The sequence below is a fragment of the Dermacentor silvarum genome, chromosome 3, assembly GCF_013339745.2.
Source record: "Dermacentor silvarum isolate Dsil-2018 chromosome 3, BIME_Dsil_1.4, whole genome shotgun sequence".
NCBI classification, from domain to species: Eukaryota; Metazoa; Arthropoda; class Arachnida; order Ixodida; family Ixodidae; genus Dermacentor; species Dermacentor silvarum.
The window spans coordinates 24,594,263-24,619,556 of NC_051156.1; the positions used below are offsets into that span (position 1 = coordinate 24,594,263).

General features: G+C 46.4%; 1 protein-coding gene across 3 annotated transcripts in view; it reads right to left on the reverse strand.

Annotated features, from left to right (window-relative positions):
- Positions 1-25,041, reverse strand: part of LOC119445386 (lysophospholipid acyltransferase 5-like) — a 229,556-nt gene extending 204,515 nt beyond the window's left edge. For all 3 annotated transcript variants that reach the window (XM_049664504.1, XM_049664503.1, XM_037709693.2), the window contains exons 1-2: positions 24,736-25,041; positions 16,174-16,281 (exon numbers count right to left, since the gene is read on the reverse strand). In XM_049664504.1, coding sequence (XP_049520461.1) covers positions 16,174-16,281; positions 24,736-24,826 — 199 coding nt within the window. In that variant the 5' untranslated portion in view covers positions 24,827-25,041. The remainder of the gene's footprint in view (positions 1-16,173; positions 16,282-24,735) is intronic.
- Between the last annotated feature and the right edge of the window lie 253 nt (positions 25,042-25,294).

Below are 25,294 nucleotides of genomic sequence, written 5' to 3' on the forward strand. Positions count from 1 at the left end.
TAGCTTGACTGGGTCGGAGCACTCTACATCGAAGTACTGGCTACATCTCGGGGCAGATGGGAGAGCACTCGGCAGATCGGAGAGCACTCGGCAGATGGGAGAGCACTCTCGATGGCCCCCAAAGTCTCCCTTAAAACCCCTCTGTCCAAGCTGCGGTCCCACCATCCTCCAATCGGAGCGTCGAAAGTCACTGATGGTCTGCGTAGAGGGCGAGGGTGCGCATAATCCCCCGGCGCCTTTGTTGCCCGACCACATTCGGAGAGGCGCCCTCGGGCACACACTTTCCCACATAAAGGAGGGGACACTCATGGACTGGTGGCTTCGCACCTGACTTGAACTGATGCCTCTGTTCCTGGAATGGGCCAGCTGGTCTGTCGAGCGGCCGTGAGAACGCGTCTACTTTTCCAAGAGTCTCCTCTTCCTATAGTGTCGAGACACGTACTCTTTGTAAGGTGTACAGACATGGTGGCGCCGCTGATCTTTTCCCGGCGGGACGGCTTTTCAGCCTCCCGCTGGTCGCCGAACGTAACACTGCTTAGAAGACCTTGTCTTTAAAAAGGAGCTGCGTACACATCGAAATACTTTAGAATACAAGATATTTTTATGCATTGATGCTAACCTGACTGGTTAAGGAGCATGGGCGAGTGTTTCTCAGAACATAGCTATAGAATCTATTAGGCAAACTACGTATTATGGAAATATGTCAATTTGGCGAACTACGGAGGCTAAACTGTCAATTTTTTTTAAAACATGTCGCACCAGTGAAACTCAGTGAAACTCCCTGAGAAAGGCCCGCTTTTGTGTGCAGCAACAAAACAAGGTCGCCAGATGTGCAAACTTATCTCGAGGGACCAACGCACTCAATATGAGTGGCAACACTTTTTTTCCATACCAGAATGACATGTTTCTAGTAAACAGGGAGCTACCGACAATTGGTCCACAATTATTTAGCGCAGCCGCTGCCATGCCGCCATACAGGCACTGCATGGCAGCACCTACACAAAAGAACCCTCATAATGCAACTCATATTGAGCGCAGAGTTCGCACCTGTGTTTGCTAGTACAGCTATCAAGAGTACACTGAGAAATAAACGAAATCAAATTACTTTAACTCATTGCTGCAGAGCCTGCTCACCTCTGAATGTCTATAGTCGGATACAACTTTAGAAGACAGCGGCATTTGCCCCTCAAAGGCGGATGCACACGAGCTGGCACCAATAGGCGCGCACTTCAGGTGACGTCATGAGCCGGACGGCCGGTGTCCCCGCGGTCCCCGCCGACAGAGAACATGCCTAACATGGCCGCCCTCGCTTCGAACTGGGCTGAGTCGCGTCAGCTCTGGGCGCCTCCCTTCGTTAGAGTGAATTCGAATTGTTTGTGGTGGTCTGTCATGCCGGAAATATTATTGTGAGCTTATGATGCACAATTTGTGCCGCGTGCTTTTGTTCTGAGCCGTGAGCCGGCGAAGAAAGATTGCAGCGAACATCGGTGACGCTGCGCTTCGTGTGGAAACAAGATCCCGCGGCGGCATACCACTGCTAACAAACATCGTACGTGTTTGTTCCGTGGTATTTTGTTTTGCTCCTGAGTGAAGTTACGACGAGGAGAGTTCGCCAAAGTCTGGTACCTACTGTGAGCGGCGGGTGTGTTTGTGTACTGTGCCCCTGCGTTTCTCGTCGGACGTGGTGAAGTGATGGAGCAAAACCATTATCAGGATAAATGAGAAAAGCGTGCGGGGATGAAACCAACCTGCGAGTTTCTCAACAGAAAAGATTTGTGAAAGCAACCTCCAACGCAAAGATTCGTTGCTGCCAGTTCAAGGTGAAAACGACCGATCGTTGGCAGCAGTGTGATAACGTAGCCGAGCGTCTAGCAGCGTCGTTCGAGTGTTGTGTAGCACCGTCGATTGATTGCTTTTCACAAATGCTAACAATCAGTGACTAACACGCTCTGCTTGAGCGAATGTCATTGGATTGTTAACGGTCAGGCATTTGGAAGCAGTGTTTGTTTCCTTAATGTCAGCTTGAATGCTAATATAAAATTATGACTGATACACTGGTGCCGTTGCAAGGGAGCTTGGCATGAATTCGCGTCGCTGTGTGGCTTAGAACTCTTCGCTCACTGCACGGGCCAGCTGTAGAAAGCCTGCTGTGACACAATCGCGCATAAGCTGTGCTGTCAGCGCTCGACTTGCTTTCCCACAACACAGCTTTGCGCTTTGTCGTGATATGTCGCTACTAAAAAATTCCTATGGCAGTGAAGGCAACAGAGCCAATGTGTACATTAAAAAAAAGTACAACAAAGTAGGCACAGCTGCTTGTGAACTGACTCCTAATAGTTCTACTCGCGTCTGCGTTAAATGTGTGTGCTTGTTTTCTCGTGTGTTTGTGTATATTTGTTATTTTGCCCTTTTTTGTATTTTATATCTTAGTTTTCGCGCTTGCGTTTGTGTTCATGTGTGTGAATATGTTAGTTCTTCCGTGCATGTATGTATTTGTTCCTATTTCTATCCTTTTATTTTTGCATTTGTTCTTGTAAGCATGCTGCAGCCACGACTTACTTTGCAATTGCATTAACTCGTCTCATTCAAAGCACCAAGTCCTGTGAATAGCAGGGCTGGTCTCTTCGATGTCATTAGAGCCATTCTCTCTTGTCAACCTTGCCTCCTCAGTCTGCCACCTTGCTTTATTTTCTCCTACTATTCTGACCTTGCTTCTTGTGCTGTTGCTGCAACGTGATTAATCAACTTGCACCAAAGAAAGTTCTATCAGCTATGACAACAGAAACATTGACAGATACAAAATGTTAAAAGCATCACGTGGCTTGCACAGTTACTTTGTCTCTTTCCCATGTTAATGTGTTTATGCATCTGTGCATACGGTAGCTTACCAGAAGTGCACATGAAAAGGTGCCATATTGTGAAACAGTACCTTGCTATGTTGTTGCATTCAGTCTTAATAAACGGATGGTTTTGCTGCCCGTCACATGTAGTGGTACACATATACAACAATGTGCAGTGGGGTATCATTTCCTGTCATGACGCTTTCATCATTACAAATGCAGTTTTCTAGTGAATGGAGTCCAGCAAAGCAGTGCTGTGAGAGCTTTTGCAACTTTCACCATTTATTACTTCCCCAATATCACTGTCTGAATCTGTCCGTCACTTTGCGTACGGCTTGTAATGAACAAGTGACTCACTAAAACATGTTCAACTTTACTGAGCATTTTTCCGGTACGTAAATATGACAAAAAAATGCTAGAAAAGTTAATCATTTTAATAATTCTGCTTGCATTCGCATTACTTGCTCGAGTCAGATTAATAAATTGAAAATTGGCTATGACAACACTTCAATTTTCAGTGCAGACTGCTAACGGAGCCATACAGCGTGCTCCGACTAATTTCACTATGGGTCGCGTCAAACTCGACGGTGGCTGCCTGAATGAGCAGTTTGGGCCTCACTAAGCTAATGATGTTTTATATTTGTTCTCTTAATCGCGTTACTTGTGTGAGCCAGATAACAAAATAAACAATGCAACCACATGAATGTGCTTTGGCATTCAAGCTGCTGACAGTGGCTGTCAGTTTGGTGTTGTCTGCTGCTATTTCACCACCACTCGCTATGACATGACTGTGATTTACAGTGCAGACTGCTAACAGAACCATCAAGCGTGCTCTGACTACTGCTATTTCACTATGGGGCACGTCAAACTCGATGGTGGCTGCCTGAGTGAGCATTTTGGGCCTCTCTAAGCTAATGATGTTTTATATTTGTTCTCTTAATCGCATTACTTGTGTGAGCCAGATAACAAAATATAGAATGCAACCACATGAATGTGCTTTGGCATTCAAGCTGCCGACAGTGGCTGTCAGTTTGGTGTTGTCTGCTGCTATTTCACCACCACTCGCATGACTGCATGAATGCAACCACATGAATGGCTGCCCGAATGAGCATTTTGAGCCCGCCAGCGATAATCAGGGTTAACAATAGTGTTTAAATTCAGATATGCCAGCATTTAAATATGTTTCTATGCCACTTCTTAAATCGAGCACAATGTGTGCAGGACGTTGCTTATCAGAATTGAGCTTCTATTATAAGGAATATGCCATAAATGGAACTGCTTATTTATTTGAGAGGTCACGGAATGGATGGTTGGCTGTTGCGAACCCACCGGCAAAATTTTGGTAGCCCTAATAAGGGCTGTTCTTTTGTTAATAAGAAGCGTTTATGCTTCGTCGAGTGGCTCAATGCCAGACAGCTCGTAGTCGGAGTCGCTTTCTTCAGTGTCATCTTCACCCAGCTGGATGTTGATGGGTTGAATGTGCTCACTCCCAGACGTGTCAAGTCTGAACTTTGCCTCCAAGTCCATCACATGCTGAATGCTCTTCCTCCAGTCCTCCGCCGTTACCTGCTTGATTTTCTCCCTCAAGATGACGTCGACCGTGGACAGCTTGAAGTCTGTTGTCCGCAGCGATGCCATTTTTGACCTTGGCCCCCACAAGCTCAATGGGATTAAATTCGCAGTGGTACGGCGGGAGCCTGAGTACAATGCAACCGGTCCTTACAGCTGTGTTGTCTACGATGTAGCTCAGAAAGCATGACTTTACAGATGTCACCAGCTCAAGCAGCTGCGTCTTTATCATCCTTTCACCGTAGGTGATGTTCTTGCTTGTGAGCCACTCCTGTATCTTTTCCTTCTTTCAAGCTGTCGTCGGCAATTTCTCTTCTCGCCGGCTATGGTAAGGTGCATTGTCTAAAACAATGACGCTACCAGCTGGCAACTTCTGCAGAACGTCATTGAACCACCCCTCAAAGCGATTGCCGTCCATTTCCTCGTGGTAGTCGCCTGTCTTTTGGCCTCTGAATACATCCAAGCAGCCGTCGACGAAACCATCCTCGCTGCCGATGTGCGTCACGATCAGGCGCTGACCTTTCCCAGAAGGTTGTTTTCAACCCGTCGTCAGGCCATTTGCTCGAGCGAACAGGCGCCCGCGCTTCTGCACCACGGTGTCTGTCCACACGATCGACCGTGTCCCGCCGTCACCCATGTCTCGTCCAGGTAGAAGATCTTTCGGCCTTCCGCCCGGTAGCGCTCCATGTCACGGAGGTAGTGATTCCGGCAATCGGTGATGTCATCCCGGTCGATAAGCAGCGAGTTGCGGCTTCTCTTTTCGTGCTTGAAGCCGATCTCGGCAAGCAGGCGACGCACGGTACACCGCCTTAGTGATGGGAGTTCCATACGCTCCGAGAACTCTGTAGTTATCTTCTCGACCGTCGGTATCTCGTTGCGGCGAAAGAAATCGTGCACACATGACCTCAGCGCGCACAACGTGAAGCTGTCAAACTTCGCGCTACGTCTTCTCTTCTCCGCATTGCGTGGGCGCTTTCGCGAGGGCGTCATCAGTTTGCCACCCGAAAAATGCGAAGCTTTAACTTCCTCCCTCACCCTGAACACAGTCCTTTCGCTGACACCAAGCATGTCGGCGACAAACTTGCTCGTGTCCTCCACGCTGCGTTCAGGCTGCCTGTTACGCCAAAACGGGTAGCAGTGGAAGATCATATTCTTGATATAAGCGCGAAGAAGACACGGACGGAGGCGGAAGAAGACAGGACGAGCGCTAACTCACAACTAAATCTTTCTTTAAATCTTCTTCCGCCAGTCATCTTCGCGCTTATATCAAGAATATGTTACCGTACCAACTCGCCCAACTATCCATTCTTATGCAGGTGGAAGATCATGTTGCGTGAATCGCTGTTCAGGATGTGGCCGCTCTTGTTCTTGCCGAGGCTCCTTGGTGGTGTGGTCATCGAGGCGACACAAGGCTCGTTCGGCAACAAAAGATTGCGTTCCGATGTCACCTCGCTGGGCTCCATGGCCGAAAACTGGCACGGAATGCCGCGCGCGATCGTGCCCGAACTTACGAGATCGCAGGTTCGCAACCGCGAAAAAAAAAATATTAATTAAAAATAAGCCCAACACATTAAAAAAATAAGGTTGTGCAAACACACAAAAAGTATTTATGAATTTTATGCTATTAAGCCAGCAACTGCTACGCCCGGTGCCGTCGATCTTGCTCCGTAGCAGACGACGCACAGCGTTGTAGAAGGCACGGAGTTATTTTTCTCGCGCGATCCGGCATGTGCGGTAGCATTTCCATCATGATAGTTTTACCAAACCACTCGTCAAGATACACAAATCTTAATTATAGCGACAAATACGCGTTTTAGAAGCAGTCACAATTTTTTGAGCGGGACTATTTCTTTAGTCGCGGAGGAATTGGCTGCTGCGCTTCGGTCAACTGGGCGGGGCCTCCTCCTGTCTTCTAAAGTTGTACCCGACTATAGTTACATAGACTTACTTTATCTTTATTTACATATACTGCCATTTTGCATAGCAAGATATTAGCGCAGCATGGCAGTATCACATCAGAGGTCATCGTACGCCGGTCAGAGCTCTCGCCGGAGAGGAAAAACCCAACCTCTTAGCGTAGCATTTTTTAATCTCTTTCAGAACGCTAGCCTGTGCGTGCCTCGTGCAGACGTGAGCGTCTATGTAATTATCATGCGACGCCGATGCTGCTGCCGCTACAAGCTAAAAACATTATTTATTTATATTTGCATAGCAAAATATTGTAGGAGTGAGTGCATATATATGTCAATCACTTGAAGAATACAAATAAAACAAACAATATAGAAAAATCAATATCACGAAGAGCTAGTTGATTAATGAACATTAATAGGAAATTGGTCGGCAAATTCATCACTCGATAACTCGCGCAAAGACCCCTCAAGGCCATTCCAAATCGCAATTGTATGTGAAAAAAAAGAAAGCCTAAAACAATCAATCGATCAATTCAAAGGAACAATGTTAAGATGGTGACTTCTTCTGGTGGGCTGAGAAGAAGGGTTAGTGAAAGCAATAGGTGCATTGACATATGTTTCCCCATGATCAATTTTATGTAGCAGAACAACATGGTCACAAGTACGCCTGTCGGCCAGAGGTTTTAGTAGCAGCTTACTAGTATGCGATGTCGGTGACAAATGGCGGTCATAACGATTATATATAAATCTTATGGCTTTCTTCTGAATAGACTCAAGCATGTCTATGTCCTTGAAATGATGTGGTGACCACACTACCAACGCGTACTCAAGTAGAGGCCTTATTAGTGATCTGTATGCCGTTAATTTAGATTCTTTAGTTGCATCTCGTAGGTTTATTTTAAGAAAACCCCATTTTCTCAACGCCTTGTTGGTTATACAATTAATGTGAGCATGCCATTTCAGATAAGGGGAGAAAGTAACACTAAGGTATTTGAATGTGTGGACGCTTGCAAGCTTGTGCAGTTCATTAAAATATGTAAATTGTAATCGGTTGTTTTTTTTATTTAAAAAAGTCAATGAAACGGCTTTCTTCAAATTAAGTGACATTTGCCATGTACTGCTCTATTCGCAAAAATGGGTGAAGACATTGTAGCGCCCACCAATGCTGCTAAGCGGGGACGCTAAGGTCAGCACTCTCGGCCGCGCCTTGGGGCCGGCTGCGACTGACGAGAAAAATAAAGTTGGGCGGCGCGTGCCAGCGGCGCAAGCACGGCACGCGCTAGTCCATTCTGAAAGCCTGCTGAGCCGGCCCTCTTGTTCTGGCACTCCGCTGCGACCCCTCGGTTCCCGACAACTTCATTCAACTCCAACTGATAATGATTACTGGCTATAGTAGAATAAAAGACGCAGTCATCAGCATATAGTCTTATTTTGACAGAAGCGCCCGCAATTACTTCAACAACATCATTTACATAGACAACGAACAGCAAAGGACCCAAGATAGACCACTGTGGTACACCGGATGTAACATTGACACGAGATGAGTGAACATGGTTAAATGCAAGAAACCAGGTTCTTGTACTTAGGTAGTCCTGTATCCAACCTAGTAGTTTATAATGATTAATTATTGCCTTGAGTTTAATGAGAAGTTTTTTATGACACACTGTATCAAAAGCTTTACTTTAATCAATGAAAATGGCATCAAGCTGTGCTCTAAGGTTAAGCGTGGATGCAATATCATGGGAGAATTCTACAAGTTGTGTTACCGTCGAGAATCCAGAACGGAAGCCATGTTGAGCATGCGAGTAAACATTATGTTCAGATAAGTACTCAACGATATATTTATGAATAATGTGTTCCAATAGTTTTCAAGATGTTGATATTAAAGAAATAGGTCTGTAGTTAGACATTACCTGCTTATTACAGTCTTTGTGAATGGAAACAACCTTAGCACATTTCCAGAGTATTGGAACAGTAGACGATTCTACAGACTTTGAAAAAATTAGGGATAAATACCGAGAGCTCCATTCACAATATCGCCGTAAAAACATATGTGGTATATTGTCTGGCCCAGTACTTTTCATAGTATCGATCTTGAGTATAAGGTTATGTACACCAGCTGAAGGTGATACTAGGAAAAGGTGATGACGAAGGAACAGTGCAAAATGTAGGGGTGCGCCCATCATCACAGGTGAACACCGATTTAAAGTAATTATTATAGGCTTCAGTGATGCTAAGATTATCTGAGCATGGTTCATCAGCAATTATGAATGAAGGAGAGCTCTGACATGGTGGACTGATGGTTTATCAGAGCTTTGATGGTTTACTTTTTCCATTTGACATAGAAGATTTTAAGTTGTTTTCAAGTGTGGACTACTGAAGCTTTCATTGGATTGTTTGCATAGGGTCGCTTGCGGAGACGCCTGATGCGACGAATTACATGTATAATTTCACGTGTGTACCACGAGTGCTTGGGATTGCGCTTTACACACTTGGTTGGAATGTAATCAGCGATTCTTTGACAATTGAGCAAAAGCGGTTCACTAACAAGTCAACAGAGAATGGTTCACGCAGCTCAAAAACTCGCCAAAAGAGCATACGAGTAACTCAGTTATGGAGTTGGCATCGGCACGCTCAAAGTTCAATACAGTCCGACGTGAAGGAAGCTTAGACACAGTTGCTAAATTCAAATAAACAATGACATCCTTATGGTCCGACAGGCCTTCAACAATATTACAATCAACCATTTTGTCTAAGTTGCTCATTTATGAAAACAAGATCTAAAATTGAGCTTTTGCGGGTTGCGGAATTCACAATTTGCGTCAAATCGAAAGAAATTGTCATGTTAAACAAGTAATCACAAATGACTTTGTGACGGGCACTTGCAGATAGCGTTGGCCAATCTATGCCAGGGGTATTGAAATCACTAGCAACAAACATTTTACAACAGTTAAATTTGTGTTTGGTTATATAATTGGCAAGATCAGAAAAGACACTAAAATCCGTGTCAGAGGGACGATAAACAGCCCCTACAGCCAAAGTGAGACCACAAAGCCTGAACGTCAGGCAATACTGTAAACTCTCTTGGTTCACATAGAGTGCCACACCGCCACCGCAGCGGCCACTTCTATCTTTCCTGAGGACGCTGTAACCTGGTGGTAAAATTTCATAATCTAAGATGTGTTCACCAAGCCACGTTTCAGTCACACAAATCACAGAAGAATGATAAAATGCAACGAAATGATGAAAGCCTCGATTACTGTTAAGAATACTGCGTGCATTAACATTTACCAACGTGAAATTAGTATCGGAATGCAGTAAAGTTTCATGTACTGCAGAGGTTTGCTTTTTGGTTTTAATGATTGAATCACCTGCTTCATTCAGCACATAGCGTACATTGTCTATCAGCAAGGAATCATATTGCAGACAAACCGTAGAGGCATTTTTCCTTTGATTTACAGAAAGTCTCCAAAGAGCTTGGCGTATCTTTCGAACCCGTTCAGAGAAGTCCTCTTTTATATATATTTCTGTTCCTTGAAGCTTTCGGGCATTCTTTAATATTGCAAGCTTTGACCTGTAGTCCAAAAATTTGAAGACAACAGGACGTGGTTTATCACCTCTACGCGCCCCAAGCCTGTGCCAACGTTACATGTCTGCACACTGAACAACAAGTTTATCAGGTATTAGGTTTGTGAAGGCATCAAGCAGTTGCCCGGAGGGCTCAGAATGGGGTTCAGGTAGCCCGTAGACAACAAGGTTATTTCTACGGGACCCGTTATCAAGATCGTCAGACCGACTGTCCAGCTTCAATACCAGGTTTCTAAAATGAGCGACAGTTTTTTCAAATTCCTGAACGCGTGGAATCACTTCCATGACTAGTAGTACTGACGTCTCAAACCTATTTAGCCTTTCTTCATTGGAAGCAAACTTGGTTGTCCAAGAAGATATCTCGGAACGAATTTTTTCCTGCCCTGCGAGCAATCGCGATCGTGTTTCTTGTAACTTTATGGCTAGTGTACAGTACTGACGCCCATGTTCGTGTATGTTTATCCGGTGACTGCATTTCACTGGCTAACGAATGTTAAAGCGCATCACTCGGCACAAGACGCGCCTTTCTGTATCCAAGTTTCTCAAATGTAATTGATGGTTCTATTTGTCGCCTACATTGACGCCGAGCCTTGCGTAATGAAATTCCGTGCTCGACGAAAATACTGGCGTACAATCTAGAACTTACGTGAGCACAATGCTGGAAGCTTCACCGAGCCACGTATATTTATTTATTTATTTTCGTACTCTCATTCGCCCAAAGGCTTTACAGAGAGGAGGGGCAAGAACAAATGTAAGTATTAATGGCGGTCTTGAAATTCCTGGAGTCAGAGATGGCGGTGATGGAGGCAGGGAGGTGGTTCCAGTCTTCCGAGGTTCTTGGTATAAGTGCGTCAGAGTAGATTTTTGTGCGACAAAGGGGTACACCAACTTTCTGGGAATGATCAATGCGAGATGACACGTACGATGGCCGACGTAGTAATTCTTCCCTAAGTGTGAGATCGAAGTAAAATATTTTATGGAAGAGGCACAGTCGAGAACACTGTCGGCGCAGAGCGAGGTCTAGTAGGTCAAGAGTTAGTTTCATTGCGGAGACGCTAGAATGACGACTATAGTTAGAAAGTATGAACCGGGCGCTGCAATTCTGGATAAACTCTAAAAAGTTTGTTAGTGTTACCTGGCCAGGATCCCAAACTGAGCAGGCATACTCAAGTTTGGGTCTGACCAAGGTCTTGTAAAGTGTGAGTTTAACTATAGTGTTAGCACGTGAGAAGTTGCGGCGCAAAAAACCTAGTTTGCGGTTAGCGTTGTTGATAATATAGTTCACATGCATGATAGATTCTGGGCTATAATGATGCCGAGATATTTGTAAGAAGTCACGGCGGTTAGGGGTGTGTTATTAAGAGTGTAATCAGCGGGATTAGTTGAGTAAAGCACTTGAGACACGCACATTCTTTTACACTTGTTAATATTAAGTTTCATTAGCCAATCAGAACACCAGCGAGAAATACAATCAAGATCAGTCTGTAATGCAGTACGGTCACAGGAGTTAGAAATTATGCGATATATTACACAATCATCAGCAAACAGTTTTATAGAAGAAGAAACTTGGGTAGGAAGATCATTGATGTATATGAGAGAGTAGCGGTCCTAAAACCGACCCCTGAGGTACCCCCGATGTTACTGAAGCGAAAGAAGAATCATGACCATTAGCTGAAACATATTGAAAGTGGTTAGAAAGAAAACATTTAATCCAACTTAGGACGTTGGAATCGAGGTTCAAACTGTCAAGTTTAAGAAAGAGTAGCTGATATGAGATTGAATCAAATGCCTTAGCGAAATCTAGAAAAATACAGTCGACAACAAAACCCTCATCAAGAGCGCGAAATAAGTCGTTTGTAAATAACAGAAATTGCGTTTCACAGGAAAGATTTTCTAAAACCATGCTGACAAGTAGAAAAAAAATTACTTATATTCAAGAAAACATACCAACTGTGAATAGATGACGCTTGCAAGGTATACTGGTCTGTAGTTCAGTGGAGAATGAGAAACACCTGATGTGTGCAAAGGAACCACTCTCCCCACCTTCCAATCACTTGGTATGGTGCAACATTGCAATGACTGAGAAAATCTCGCAAAGAATCAATGATGAATACACTGATGTACACTTGAAAAACTTGGAATTAATACCGTCAGAACCAGCACTGCAAGAGACCTTTAGCGTTTAAATTAAACGAGAAATACCAGTTGAATCAAACACAATAGGATACATAGGGGAAAAACCCGAGTCGGGATAATCAGTATATACAACAGGATTATGCGAAAAAAAGGAAATAAATGCATTATTTGATATATCACAACAGTCCTTGTTATCTACAGGAACGCCACCAGTATCACAAAGCTCAATCAAGGTTTCATTTTTGCTATTGACTGCGCACCAAAATTTTCTAGGATTGTCACGTAGAAATGTCGGCAGTGTGCTACAATAAAAGTCATCCTTGGCGCGTGCTATAGCCTGTTTGTATTCGTTATCTGCGTTAGTGTAAGCAAACCAGCTCGAGGTGTTTGGGGATCCTTTTGTGCGTCGAAATAACCTTTTCAATAACCTTTGCATGTATAAGCAGCCTCTCATTCACAGATGAGATTTTCGACAATCGACGAGTGTGCTCATCGCTATCATTGCTCCGAGTTCACCGGACAAACAGTTCTGCGACTTGTGCTAGTGTGGTTGTTGACAGCAATGCCCCTTATGCATTTTAATTAATACCACTGGTCAAGACTGAACATAACAAATCAACTTATTAGCCAGCAACAGATAGGGACTGACAAAATTTCGTGTGAATGAACCATTTGCACAAGAAAAAATCAAAGTATGCATTCAGAACAGCCTATTCCACAGTAAGTTGGCGCCCCCTGCTGAGGGAACATGCTGAGCCATTAAATGCAAAGCCGGCCATAACATAAGCCGTATTGGTGCCTCACACCCACTGCATGACATTTGCAGTAGACTTTACAAAGACGTAACCAACTTCAGCAGCAAACTGTTGGTTATTCAGTTTATCCAGGAAAATGTCGCTGTTGCTACTTACCATAGATTCGCACAAAAGAGACACAAATGTCAAAAAAACCACTGACAATGCCACCTACAACGCATAATATTTTTCTTTTCCACATTCCTTGCACTGTCTCACCACCATCCGGAAAGTGGGACCACGTGGCATCCTCGCGGTTACAATTCTCCGTGTGCATAGCTTGTCTGGGTGGAGCTTGCAAAGCAATGGAGTCCCCTCTCGGCACCACTTTTCCCAACCTAGCTCGACCGTGCCGGCTGCCGTGAATCCCCACACTTCGGAATATTAGTTTGCAGTACTGAGTTGACATGACACGAGCATTTTTCTGAAAAGTTCGATATTCTAAAGTTCGTAGCACTGAATTAATTTACATGGAAGCTATAAGCAGTCAGCAGGAGACTTCTGAAAAGTCTTAATGCGAAAATCCGTTGTAACGAGGTTTCACTGTACGGGAACATGCATATTTCGCTTAACGTGTTCGAAAAACTCTTTCGCGTTTACCACTGCACTGTTCTTGCTAAAATTTTGCAGAGGATCATATTTTGAAGTCTATGGCGTTCAGTGTAACACTTGCCACAGTTAATTCCCTGGTTCTCAAAAAAAAAAAGAAAAAAGTGTGAATCTGCCTTCATTTATGGGAATGCCAACTGATGCTGCGACAGCGCAAGCATAAACTTATGTTGCCACCTGCCGACAGCTACCAAAAGCAGCCAGTCAGGAAAAATTCTCCCGTGTTGCAGCGTCTTTAGTGCACACTGAAAAAGGTTTTATCCTTGTTTGAACAATGTTTCACCAATCATCCCAAGCAGCCACCCTTTTGCTGTACAAACACCACCATAAATCTCCAGAAAAACTGCATCACGCAGCACATCATAATTGTCCTCATGCGCAAGGTAGAATTCAGATTCCAAGCTGTCGGCAGTGTGCGCCTAACTCGGTCTGCTCGAGATGTGTGGGAGGACCGACCTGTCGCTTCAGTGCCTGGATCCCGCCTCTTCTGCCCATCCGTGTCAACATGATTAGTGACATCACAGCCTTCAACAATCCTGGCTCAGCAAGTATGGCGAAATGAAGCCTGCAACAATGCTGACCGACACTTCTGTAGTCCAGGTTAGGTATTTCTCATCTAGTAATGGATTTCTTGACATTGTACCATGCCCACACACGTGTATGAATGTTTTCTTGAGTGCAAGCCTCTCCACAATGGGGTCAAACTAGAAGAGTGCAATACTACTGCCCCACTCAAATCCCAGCCGGTGGCATCACAGGCTGCGGTCAGCGCCAGGGAACTCGACAAACCTCTGCAGGACTGTCCACAGGTACAGTTAGCAACCTTAGTAGCCTGCAGTCGTCGCTTTAATTTGGTTGTTTAGGTATACCTAGAGTGCCCGAAGAAACCTCAGCTCAACTAAAAAATAAGCAAGGAAGTGCTCACCCTTGGGGTGATACGTACATTAGCTGGTAGAATTTACAGGCTTGGTCACAGTGGTTGCCCCTCATCTACAAGATTACAAAGAAAAGCTGTCCATTATAAAAACAAATGCGAAGAAACTGGAAGGCACGTGTATTTTTATAGAAAATCATTATTCTCGTCACAGAAGGACTAGGCAGAAGGTATACAAGAGTATACGTGACGACAAAGCAAATGGAAAAAAGGCTAGCATGTCAATGAGAAACTGCATTGACGACACATTTGCGTGGGACAATGAAAAGAACATGCGTAAAACTTCCTACGAGACACGACAATGCTGGCAGCATATGACAACATCGCAGCCTCTGCATTTTTTAAAAGAGAATGCAAAGAGCGGTTAACAAAACTGGACTCCTTTGTCGTGACCCCCACGTATTAAGGGACAGGGCTTCATGAAGAAACTCAAGAGGTTCCCCCAATACAGGGACAGGTAGGGGTGGTGTAGCCGTTATTGGGAGCAAGAAACTGTCTGTTCTATCAGAACAAATTGATAATCACGCAAAGCTTGTTTTTTGCGGCTCAACTTTGTGAACAGACTCTGCGGCCATACATGTGCCACCTCTGATAGCGACCACAATAGTAGCCGGTGAGTTTACCCTTCCCAACATTAACTGAAGAAAACTGTCATCTTCCCTCACAAGCCAAACAATCATCAACACAACGTCCGGCCTTGAGCAAGCAGTTGATATTATAATGCGAGTGCAGGGACCTAGCCTTCGACAGTAGAGCCCAACGTGGGCATAATCGTTGAAAACTGTATATATGATCACAAGTTTGTGCGTTTTGCATGTCAAAGAGACTTTAAACCATAGTGCAATTAAAAAATGCAGATACGCCAAACATTTTTCTCAAGCCAATGGCGAGTCCATTCTCAATTACCTTGAACTAGCAATGCAGGATTTCCCAGGCCATAACGTTAAATATCTCTGGTTCAAATACGTTTGCCACTTGCGCATTGACAATTTCATTCCCAACGAAACAAAAATGGTTCATTGAAGAAGAACCTCGGATCAATCGGGACATAGTTCACCTCTATCGGAAAGTAAAAAGACACCGACAATGTAAACCCAACTGTCAAATATTCAAACACCTAAACCAAACGGTCACCGAAAAAAATTTGAGCAGGACGGCAACGTTTCCACACATCTACAGCAGTTTCTTAAGACTGACCCCAAAAGCTTTTGCCACCACTTCAACTCAAATCATCGCAAAAGAATTGACCACTTAAAGATTTATGAATGAATAATTCATAATAAGCAACAACAACTTTCCAGTTTAATCGCTACTTTTACTTTGTCTTCTTCGAATCAAATCAGTGCTCTCCCAATTGTTGGCGACAACACAGAAAATGTTACTAATTTTAGAACACACGAGGGAATATTTTCTACGCTTTTAAATCTGAAATCAGAACAGGCATACCGATCCGGACAATATTTAGAATGCTTTCCTTCATCGATATGGAAAGTGGCCTTGCCCTTATCATATTTCACCAGTCCATTTCTCGTGGCATCCTCCATCGGGCTGGCCTAGTATCGTGCCTTTGTTTAAGAAAGGTGACCCAGCTGCAATGGCACACCACATCGCTAACATGTACATCATGCAAGCTTCTAGAGCATATTATTTGAAACATTACAGTAGAATTTCTCGAAAACAAAAGACGTCCTCGTAACGACACGGCTTTGGCAAGGGATTGTCTAGAACTACTCAGCTTCCCTCTACCGTTTACTTGAGCTCTTGATACACACCTATGCAGAGTGGACACTCACCATAGTTGAAGCAGCAGAGCACCAGGCCACAGGCAGCAAAGTACAAGTGCTGCGCGTTGGCACTCTTGCCCAGCAGGAAACTGCGATGGACCAGGGCCAGCGGGTAGCCTACACACACACACACACACACACACATCGCACTGATGACAGCTGTTTTCAGTAGAGGAATGCACTGAAAGCAGTGTTGCAGCAACCAAGCTTCACTGATTTTAGGCTATTGATTACGACAAACAACCTTGAAATTTTGCAAATCTGATATATATTTTTCTTAGCCTGAGAATATGTGCACCGAGTGCAAAGTTACGGACACAATCCATCTGCTATGACCTTAACGTCTTTTGCACAGTAAATAGAGCAACAGTCAGAACTGCGCAAACTGTTGCCTACAACGTAAGTTAGTGCAAAGCAGGCCCTCCCCACAGTGGTTTAACGGAACTGCAAATTTCTTGGCTTGCCAAACCAGACGACACGTTGTGTCTGAAGAGTGTTTCCACACTGTGAGCTTCGTCTCAACGATTGCAGAACACTCCCTGCACTCACTTGACAAGCTTTTGTACAAAATAAATGAATGCTCTTTTCCTGCGATAATTTTGGGGGTGGTGTGCACAAACAAACCATTTGAGCCAGTTTGAGCTGTTTTCTCCACACAGAAATTTTAGGCTTTGGTCAAAGAACACATAACGATATGGTACACTAAATCTATACCAGCAATTACATTTTCAGTACTGACTAGTGTTGGCGTACCTACTCAACATTCAAGTACCCTTAGCTTGTGAGTAACTTTGCAATTGTTTGCAAAACCACGATATGATTATGAGGCATGCCAGATCTATTTTGACCACTTGGGTTTCCTTAAAGTGCACCCAATGCACGGTACACAGGCATTTTTACATTTAACCCCCATCAAAATGTAGACAATGTGAGTAAGATTAAAGCATTGTAGTGACATACCTTATTGCAGCGCCTGTAGGGGGCAGCCATCTTGTTCTGGGGACCTTTGACCCCGACGCATGTTTTTGTCACATGCACAGCCTGTGCAGTGACCGCGCATGCGAAAACAATATCTCGCTTGTTCACCTGTTCCTCCCTTGAAAAAGATAGCTGCTCCCAACAGGCTCCTGAAATCCTGGTCTGTAGCCACCACAGACACACAAAGCAGCAATCTTGCTGTCACCCACAATGCCAAATACATAATACCATGACACAGTATATATTTAGACACCTTTGTTGCTCATCTAATTGACTCGTCCTTCGCGTAACATTGTGGTGGAAGTGGAACATTCCCCGTCCTCCCCACGGAGCTTCGAAGCGGACGCACCGTCGTCTTCTCAGCCATGGCTTCCGATAGAAACACCCCGTCGCCACCCACACATGCGGCGGTTACCACAACGTACGTTACGGTTCCCAGTCTCCGTGATCCTGTGACATTCTCCGCCCAACATGGTGTTGGCGTCCTGGATCAGCTGACACTGCAGCTCCCATGGTCGTTGCACTGTTATCTGATCCAGGATGGTATCAAAGAAGAAAGTTGGCACGCCGTGAACAAGGGCACGAAATCGGCTGCAAATCCCGCTGGGTAGCAGTCGTCAAGGCTTGATATAGTGGAACAGATGGCGCTACGTTCAGCAAAGAATGCGCTTGCTCTGCTGACCAAGCTGTAGACCATGCCAAGTGACTCACTGTATCCACACGTGTCGTTTGATAATCAGTCACAGCTCCCACAATCGTTGCAGTGTCAGCTGATCCAGGACGCTATCGACGAAGAAAGTTGCCACGCCGCAAACTAGAATGTACAGAGCCATGCAAGGGAACGAAATCGGCTGCAAATCGAGCTGGCTAGCAGTCGTCAAGGCTTGACATAGTGGAACAGATGGCGCTACGTTCAGCAAAGAATGTGCTTGCTCTGCTGACCAAGCTGTAGACCATGCCAAGTGACTCACTGTATCCACACGTGTCGTTTGATAATCAGTCACGGCTCCCACGGTCGTTGCAGTGTCAGCTGATCCAGGACGCTATCGACGAAGAAAGTTGCCACGCCGCAAACTAAAATGTACAGAGCCATGCAAGGGAACGAAATCGGCTGCAAATCGAGCTGGATAGCAGTCGTCAAGGCTTGATATAGTGGAACAGATGGCGCTACGTTCAGCAAAGAATGCGCTTGCTCTGCTGACCAAGCTGTAGACCATGCCAAGTGACTCACTGTATCCACACGTGTCGTTTGATAATCAGTCACAGCTCCCACAATCGTTGCAGTGTCAGCTGATCCAGGACGCTATCGACGAAGAAAGTTGCCACGCCGCAAACTAGAATGTACAGAGCCATGCAAGGGAACGAAATCGGCTGCAAATCGAGCTGGCTAGCAGTCGTCAAGGCTTGACATAGTGGAACAGATGGCGCTACGTTCAGCAAAGAGTGCGCTTGCTCTGCTGACCAAGCTGTAGACCATGCCAAGTGACTCACTGTATCCACACGTGTCGTTTGATAATCAGTCACAGCTCCCACGGTCGTTGCAGTGTCAGCTGATCCAGGACGCTATCGAAGAAGAAAGTTGCCACGCCGCAAACTAGAATGTACAGAGCCATGCAAGGGAACGAAATCGGCTGCAAATCGAGCTGGATAGCAGTCGTCAAGGCTTGATATAGTGGAACAGATGGCGCTACGTTCAGCAAAGAATGTGCTTGCTCTGCTGACCTAGACCATGCCAAGTGACTCACTGTATCCACACGTGTCGTTTGATAATCAGTCACAGCTCCCACGGTCGTTGCAGTGTCAGCTGATCCAGAGAGGTATCGACGAAGAAAGTTGCCACGCCGCAAACTAGAATGTACAGAGCCATGCAAGGTAACGAAATCGGCTGCAAATCCCGCTGGGTAGCAGTCGTCAAGGCTTGATATAGTGGAACAGATGGCGCTACGTTCAGCAAAGAATGCGCTTGCTCTGCTGACCAAGCTGTAGACCATGCCAAGTGACTCACTGTATCCACACGTGTCGTTTGATAATCAGTCACAGCTCCCACGGTCGTTGCGGTGTCAGCTGATCCAGAGAGTTATCGACGAAGAAAGTTGCCACGCCGCAAACTAGAATGTACAGAGCCATGCAAGGGAACGAAATCGGCTGCAAATCGAGCTGGCTAGCAGTCGTCAAGGCTTGACATAGTGGAACAGATGGCGCTACGTTCAGCAAAGAGTGCGCTTGCTCTGCTGACCAAGCTGTAGACCATGCCAAGTGACTCACTGTATCCACACGTGTCGTTTGATAATCAGTCACAGCTCCCACGGTCGTTGCAGTGTCAGCTGATCCAGGACGCTATCGAAGAAGAAAGTTGCCACGCCGCAAACTAGAATGTACAGAGCCATGCAAGGGAACGAAATCGGCTGCAAATCGAGCTGGATAGCAGTCGTCAAGGCTTGATATAGTGGAACAGATGGCGCTACGTTCAGCAAAGAATGTGCTTGCTCTGCTGACCTAGACCATGCCAAGTGACTCACTGTATCCACACGTGTCGTTTGATAATCAGTCACAGCTCCCACGGTCGTTGCAGTGTCAGCTGATCCAGAGAGGTATCGACGAAGAAAGTTGCCACGCCGCAAACTAGAATGTACAGAGCCATGCAAGGTAACGAAATCGGCTGCAAATCCCGCTGGGTAGCAGTCGTCAAGGCTTGATATAGTGGAACAGATGGCGCTACGTTCAGCAAAGAATGCGCTTGCTCTGCTGACCAAGCTGTAGACCATGCCAAGTGACTCACTGTATCCACACGTGTCGTTTGATAATCAGTCACAGCTCCCACGGTCGTTGCGGTGTCAGCTGATCCAGAGAGTTATCGACGAAGAAAGTTGCCACGCCGCAAACTAGAATGTACAGAGCCATGCAAGGGAACGAAGTCGGCTGCAAATCCCGCTGGGTAGCAGTCGTCAAGGCTTGATATAGTGGAACAGATGGCGCTACGTTCAGCAAAGAATGCGCTTGCTCTGCTGACCAAGCTGTAGACCATGCCAAGTGACTCACTGTATCCACACGTGTCGTTTGATAATCAGTCACAGCTCCCACGGTCGTTGCAGTGTCAGCTGATCCAGGACGCTATCGACGAAGAAAGTTGCCACGCCGTGAACAAGAATGGATAACCAGAGCCATGCAAGGGCATGAAATCGGCCGTAAATCCTCAACATGGAGGCGCCGTGGCGTCGGAGAACTCTCACCCCGGAGGCCCCGGTTGGATTCCCACCCAGACAGAAATGTACCGAATTTTCTTTTCAAAGACAGCAATTTACTTTGCTTAGAGGAACCTCCATGAGAAATGTGGCGTCAATCTGAGCAATTTTTTTTATGTAAGCTAATGCAAGAAGTTGATGCAGCATCTTTACAAGTAGCCCACTGAGTCTGGTTTTCTCAGCGCTTGGCTATGTGAAAAAGACGCTTTTGTTATTTTTTATTGAAAAGGTGATTTAGAGAGCTGTTATACCATGCCGCATTGTTTGAAAACCACACGTTATTCGGGAATAAATTGGGCGACTAATGTGGATTGCTGACTTGCATATATTCCAGTTAGACTGCACTGAGCGCTCACAGAAGTTGGAATGAGTCAAGAAATAAAGCTAGGTTCACCGTTTATAGCTGCGAAGTTCAAGTTCCTATAATCTGCGACGGTTTTAAAACGGTGACGTTACTGTGACAGTTTAAATGACAAGTGCAAAACGCAGTGGTTACTCAAGCGTGGCGAGAACGTTACAGAAGAAACTATCAGTTGATGTAAGGGCTAGATCTAGAATGGATGATGTGGTATTTGTAACATGTAAGTTGTGAGCTTCAGCTCTAAACATAGCTGTATTCGAAAACCAGGTCAAGCAACCCTGAGAGCCGTTGGACGTTTTCCGGAGAAGAGCGGAGAACCGGAGTTTTTCAGCCTCAGACAATGAACACAGTTTGTAATTCTGCCAATTAAACGTTTTCCACCCTTTCCGCCCACTTCCTCCGCTCACACATGGCGCAGTCGACATCCGCAACCTGCCACAGCCACTTCGCCCACCAAGTAAGCCGCCGTGCCCTCAACTGAGCGCTGTTGAATGCCAAACCATTCCTAAGCCTACCCAGCCCGGCGTGTCAACAACGATGTCGTTCATCAACTGGCGTGTTGCCACCGCAGAAGACCTCACCACCGTGAATGCACAGTTCATTAAAACTGAGCAGCAACGCCGGAACCTCTCTACAAACGGCAACAAGGATGGAAGTAATCGACCGACTTTTGGTTGACAACGCGAAAGACCTACCGCCAAACCACGAACCCGCGCCATGCGTGCCCGCGCTTTCAACGTCGTTCCCGACCATGCCAGTGCCTACAACGTCACTCCCAGCAATGCCAACCTTCACGTCAGACCCAGCAGAGAACATGCAGCGCATGGCAACTTTTCTTTACCAGAACATGGCCATTATGATGACCACGATAGCAAGTCAGGCGAATCCATTGCAGATGACAATGCCACCAGACCTCTCAGCTTCGCTCCCTACCTTCAACGGAAGTGGCACCCCTACTTTCAAGCACTGGATAGAAGAGCTCAAGCGCATTCAACGACTTGCACGATGGGAAGACCCAACTCTCCTCGCCATCGTGCAAGGAAAGCTACGTGGAGTCGCAGCAGACTGGCATGCCTCAACAGGGCGACAGCTTACCACATGGACCATCTGGAAGGTCGGACTCCAAGAACAATTCAGCGAGCAACTTTCCATGATACAGAGGCAACAGAAGGTCACAGCCCTCACACAAAAAGCTGGAGAGAGCCTGCAGCAGTACACCTTTGCAAAGCTGAAGATCATGTCACGTTGTCCAGTTCCCATTACTGACAAGGAACGCATCGAATACCTCTTCAAGGCATTCGTGACGACCAGGTAGCCACATCCATCGCTGTTCAGCAACCCCGTACCGTGGACGACTTCCTCAGCATTGTATCCGAAGTGGATAGAGATGTTGTATCCGAAGTGGACCACGTCTGCCTGATCCGATCACAGCCAGCAGAGCAATTTGCAAGACAGCCGGGACGCCCCCAGCTCCAGAGTGCTACTGCCAGAACTGACAGTACTGTGAACTCCTCACAGACTGCTGGACCATCTACGTTCCAGCACACCACATGCATGACACAGCCTTCTCGTATTAACAACCTACCACCTGCGGACCAAAAGTCGAGGTACAAAGCCATTTCAGCTAAGTATGGTGCCCCAGCATACAGAAGAGGACAAGACTTGAAAGATGCGGTGTGCTACAACTGTCAAGAGAAGAGTCGCCTAGCAAGTAAATGTACTACACCAGAGCAACCTTTGGGTGAAAACAAGCCGACAGTCCCCAAAGCACCAACAGCCTGTGTTGGCCGTGTCGATGACACCCTGTATGGATCCAAGTTCAGATGTGCCGTTGCTACTGCTCACGTCGAAGGATTGGGAGATCAGTGCTTTCCCAGACAGCGGCTCAAACGTCACCATTCTTGCGGCAAGCTTAGCATCAAACCTCAACATCAAACCGTGGACCAAGCCACCTTTGCTTGTCGTCGGCGGAACCTCCATCAGGCCGGAAGGATCTGTCTTTTTGAGGATCACTATTGGACCTCTATCCGCAGTTGTCGAAGCAGCCATCCTTGAACGGAACGCCCTTCCCCTCATTCTAGGAGAGGATTGGTTTTATGCAGCTTAAGCTGAACTTCAAACCTCCAAAGCTGCCTGTGATCTGCCAGCCATCTACCAATGTTGTTGTGCAGTGCAAAGAGGAACTATTGCCAAGAATTTCAAATGCAGTCATTTTGACAACATCTGCATTGTCACGTTTTGATGCCTCGCAGCCTATGGCAGAGCCACTTCAATTAGAGTACGAGCCAGACGAGAATGAACCCTTGTGGAGCCAGCTCAACAAGGCAGCCCTAGTTCAACTGGAAACATGCCCCACAAGCCCACTCCAGACAAGCTCTTCCAGCCCGTTCCCTTCAGGCCCACTTTCCAACATCTCTGACGATCCCCTTACTGACATCTGCCTCGGAGCTCAGCTCAATCACAAAGAACAAGCAGCCGTGAAGAGCATTGTACAACGTCATGCTGGTCTTTTCAGCACAAGCCCCAAGACATCGGTCTTTATGAAGGCATCGAACACGAGATTAAGCTGGTGCCTGACGCCAAGCCCTACAGTCGACAGCCGTAGCATTACACAGCCAGTGATAGACAATTCCTCGAGCGTCAGACAGCGACTCTGCTTGTGACATCATCGGATCATCCTATGGCCCATGGGGCTTCCCAGCAGTGGTAGGGACACAAAACGACAAAAAAAGGCTGTGCGTGAATTATATACCTCTGAACCATATGACAGTGAATGTCTTGCAGCCACTTCCCCGGGCTGACGACCTTGCTGGCAGCTCCCTGTTCGCGGTCTTGGATTTGTGCTGTGCATACTGGCAAATCAGAGTGAAAGAGGAAGACCAGGAGAAAACCGCCTTCATCACACACAGTGGGACATACATGTGGACACGTATGCCCTTTGAACTCAGGAATGCTCCTTCAACATTTCAACAGGCCATGCAGCTCGTCCTGCAAGACCTTCAACCTCCTATAAGGTTGGGCATCAGTCTACTTGGAGGACATCCTCGTGTTTGCGTCCACCTTTGAAAACTTCTCGCCCGGCGTCACGTAGTTCAGAAACTGTATCTGCTTTGCCGCTGAACGATCAGTGCCCAGTCAGTCAGCCCAGACTGCCAACCCATCTACAAGACTATATGACCTGTCAATGCAAGAGTAGCTTTTCTTTTCCAAGTGGACTTGGACTTCTAGGAGGGGTGGGATGTGAGCTTCAGCTCTAAACATAGCTGTATTCGAAAACCAGGTCAAGCAACCCTGAGAGCCGTTGGACGTTTCCCGGAGAAGAGCGGAGCGCCGGAGTTTTTCAGCCTCAGACAATGAACGCAGTTTGTAATTCTGCCAATTAAACGTTTTCCACCCTTTCCGCCCGCTTCCTCCGCTCACAAAGTTAAACGTTTGGTATAAATTGAAATCTGCAACATATATCAATAAAACGGGTTGCATCAGCAGCGAAAGGATGCGAAACCGGACACGTTTCAAAGCAAAAAATCTTTTAAAGACCCCTAAGAGCTGAATATTACTACGCAATGCCCCGTAACATCTTTAAAAGACGATTGACCGAGTCTGCGACACTTAAAAAATTATACTCCGGCATCAAAACGGCCCCAACCCCGGTACTACAGTGCGCACGTCGATCCAAACATGTCCTACAAAGCCAAAAATGCAGGTACAAAGCCCGACTCGCAGCGCAGCGAGTCGCAGCTTCCTCGTCATTCGCCGCCCCCACCTCGGGCACTTTCCTCCTGCTATTCTGGCGCTTCGGCCAACAAACCCGACCACTAAGTCGAATGTCTGCTCTCAGCTGGAACGAGGGCCACGCCGCCAATGTCGTTCGCTTTTCTCATGTTTTAACTACACGCTTGTCCGCGGTAGGCCGGCCTGACACGTCACTGCGCGTTGTCGACACAGGGGTCAACACGGCGGCGGCGAAGCGAGAAATTAATGAGGACTCACCTGACAGGATTGTGAGAAGAAGCCGGAAAGCAGCTTCCGAAGATCCCAAGTAGGCGGCCACTTGGCCCAGTGTGCCCACCGGTGCGGTCATGATGCACGGCGGCCAAGCAGTCGACTACTCACCGCCACAACCACTGCTTTCCCAGCCAGCTCAGGGACACCTCAAGAACACCGCGGACTGCAGCAGGGAACGACAGACGGACGTCGTAGAGACGGCATGCACCACCACAACTGGAGCTGCTAAGAAGAAAACTTTCGTCGTCGAGCTCGGTGTACTCCCCTTGCTACGCATACACTCTATGCTAGAGTGTACTAGACAATGGTCGAGTGGGCCGAACGGCGCTCTGCCGCTGAGGCGCCGCGTGTGGAAAAATAGTGCGAGGGCGCTGCGAGCGAACTGGATTGGGGCGGAGACGCGCTCCGCGGCATTTTCAACGTACTTTCGCTGCGGGCGCCGAGGCCGATTGCGCATAGTACGCCCTTAAAATAGTGCTTTATTTCAACTGCAAATTTATGTTTACACCATTTTGCCAAACATATATATTTGAGGCATAGATTA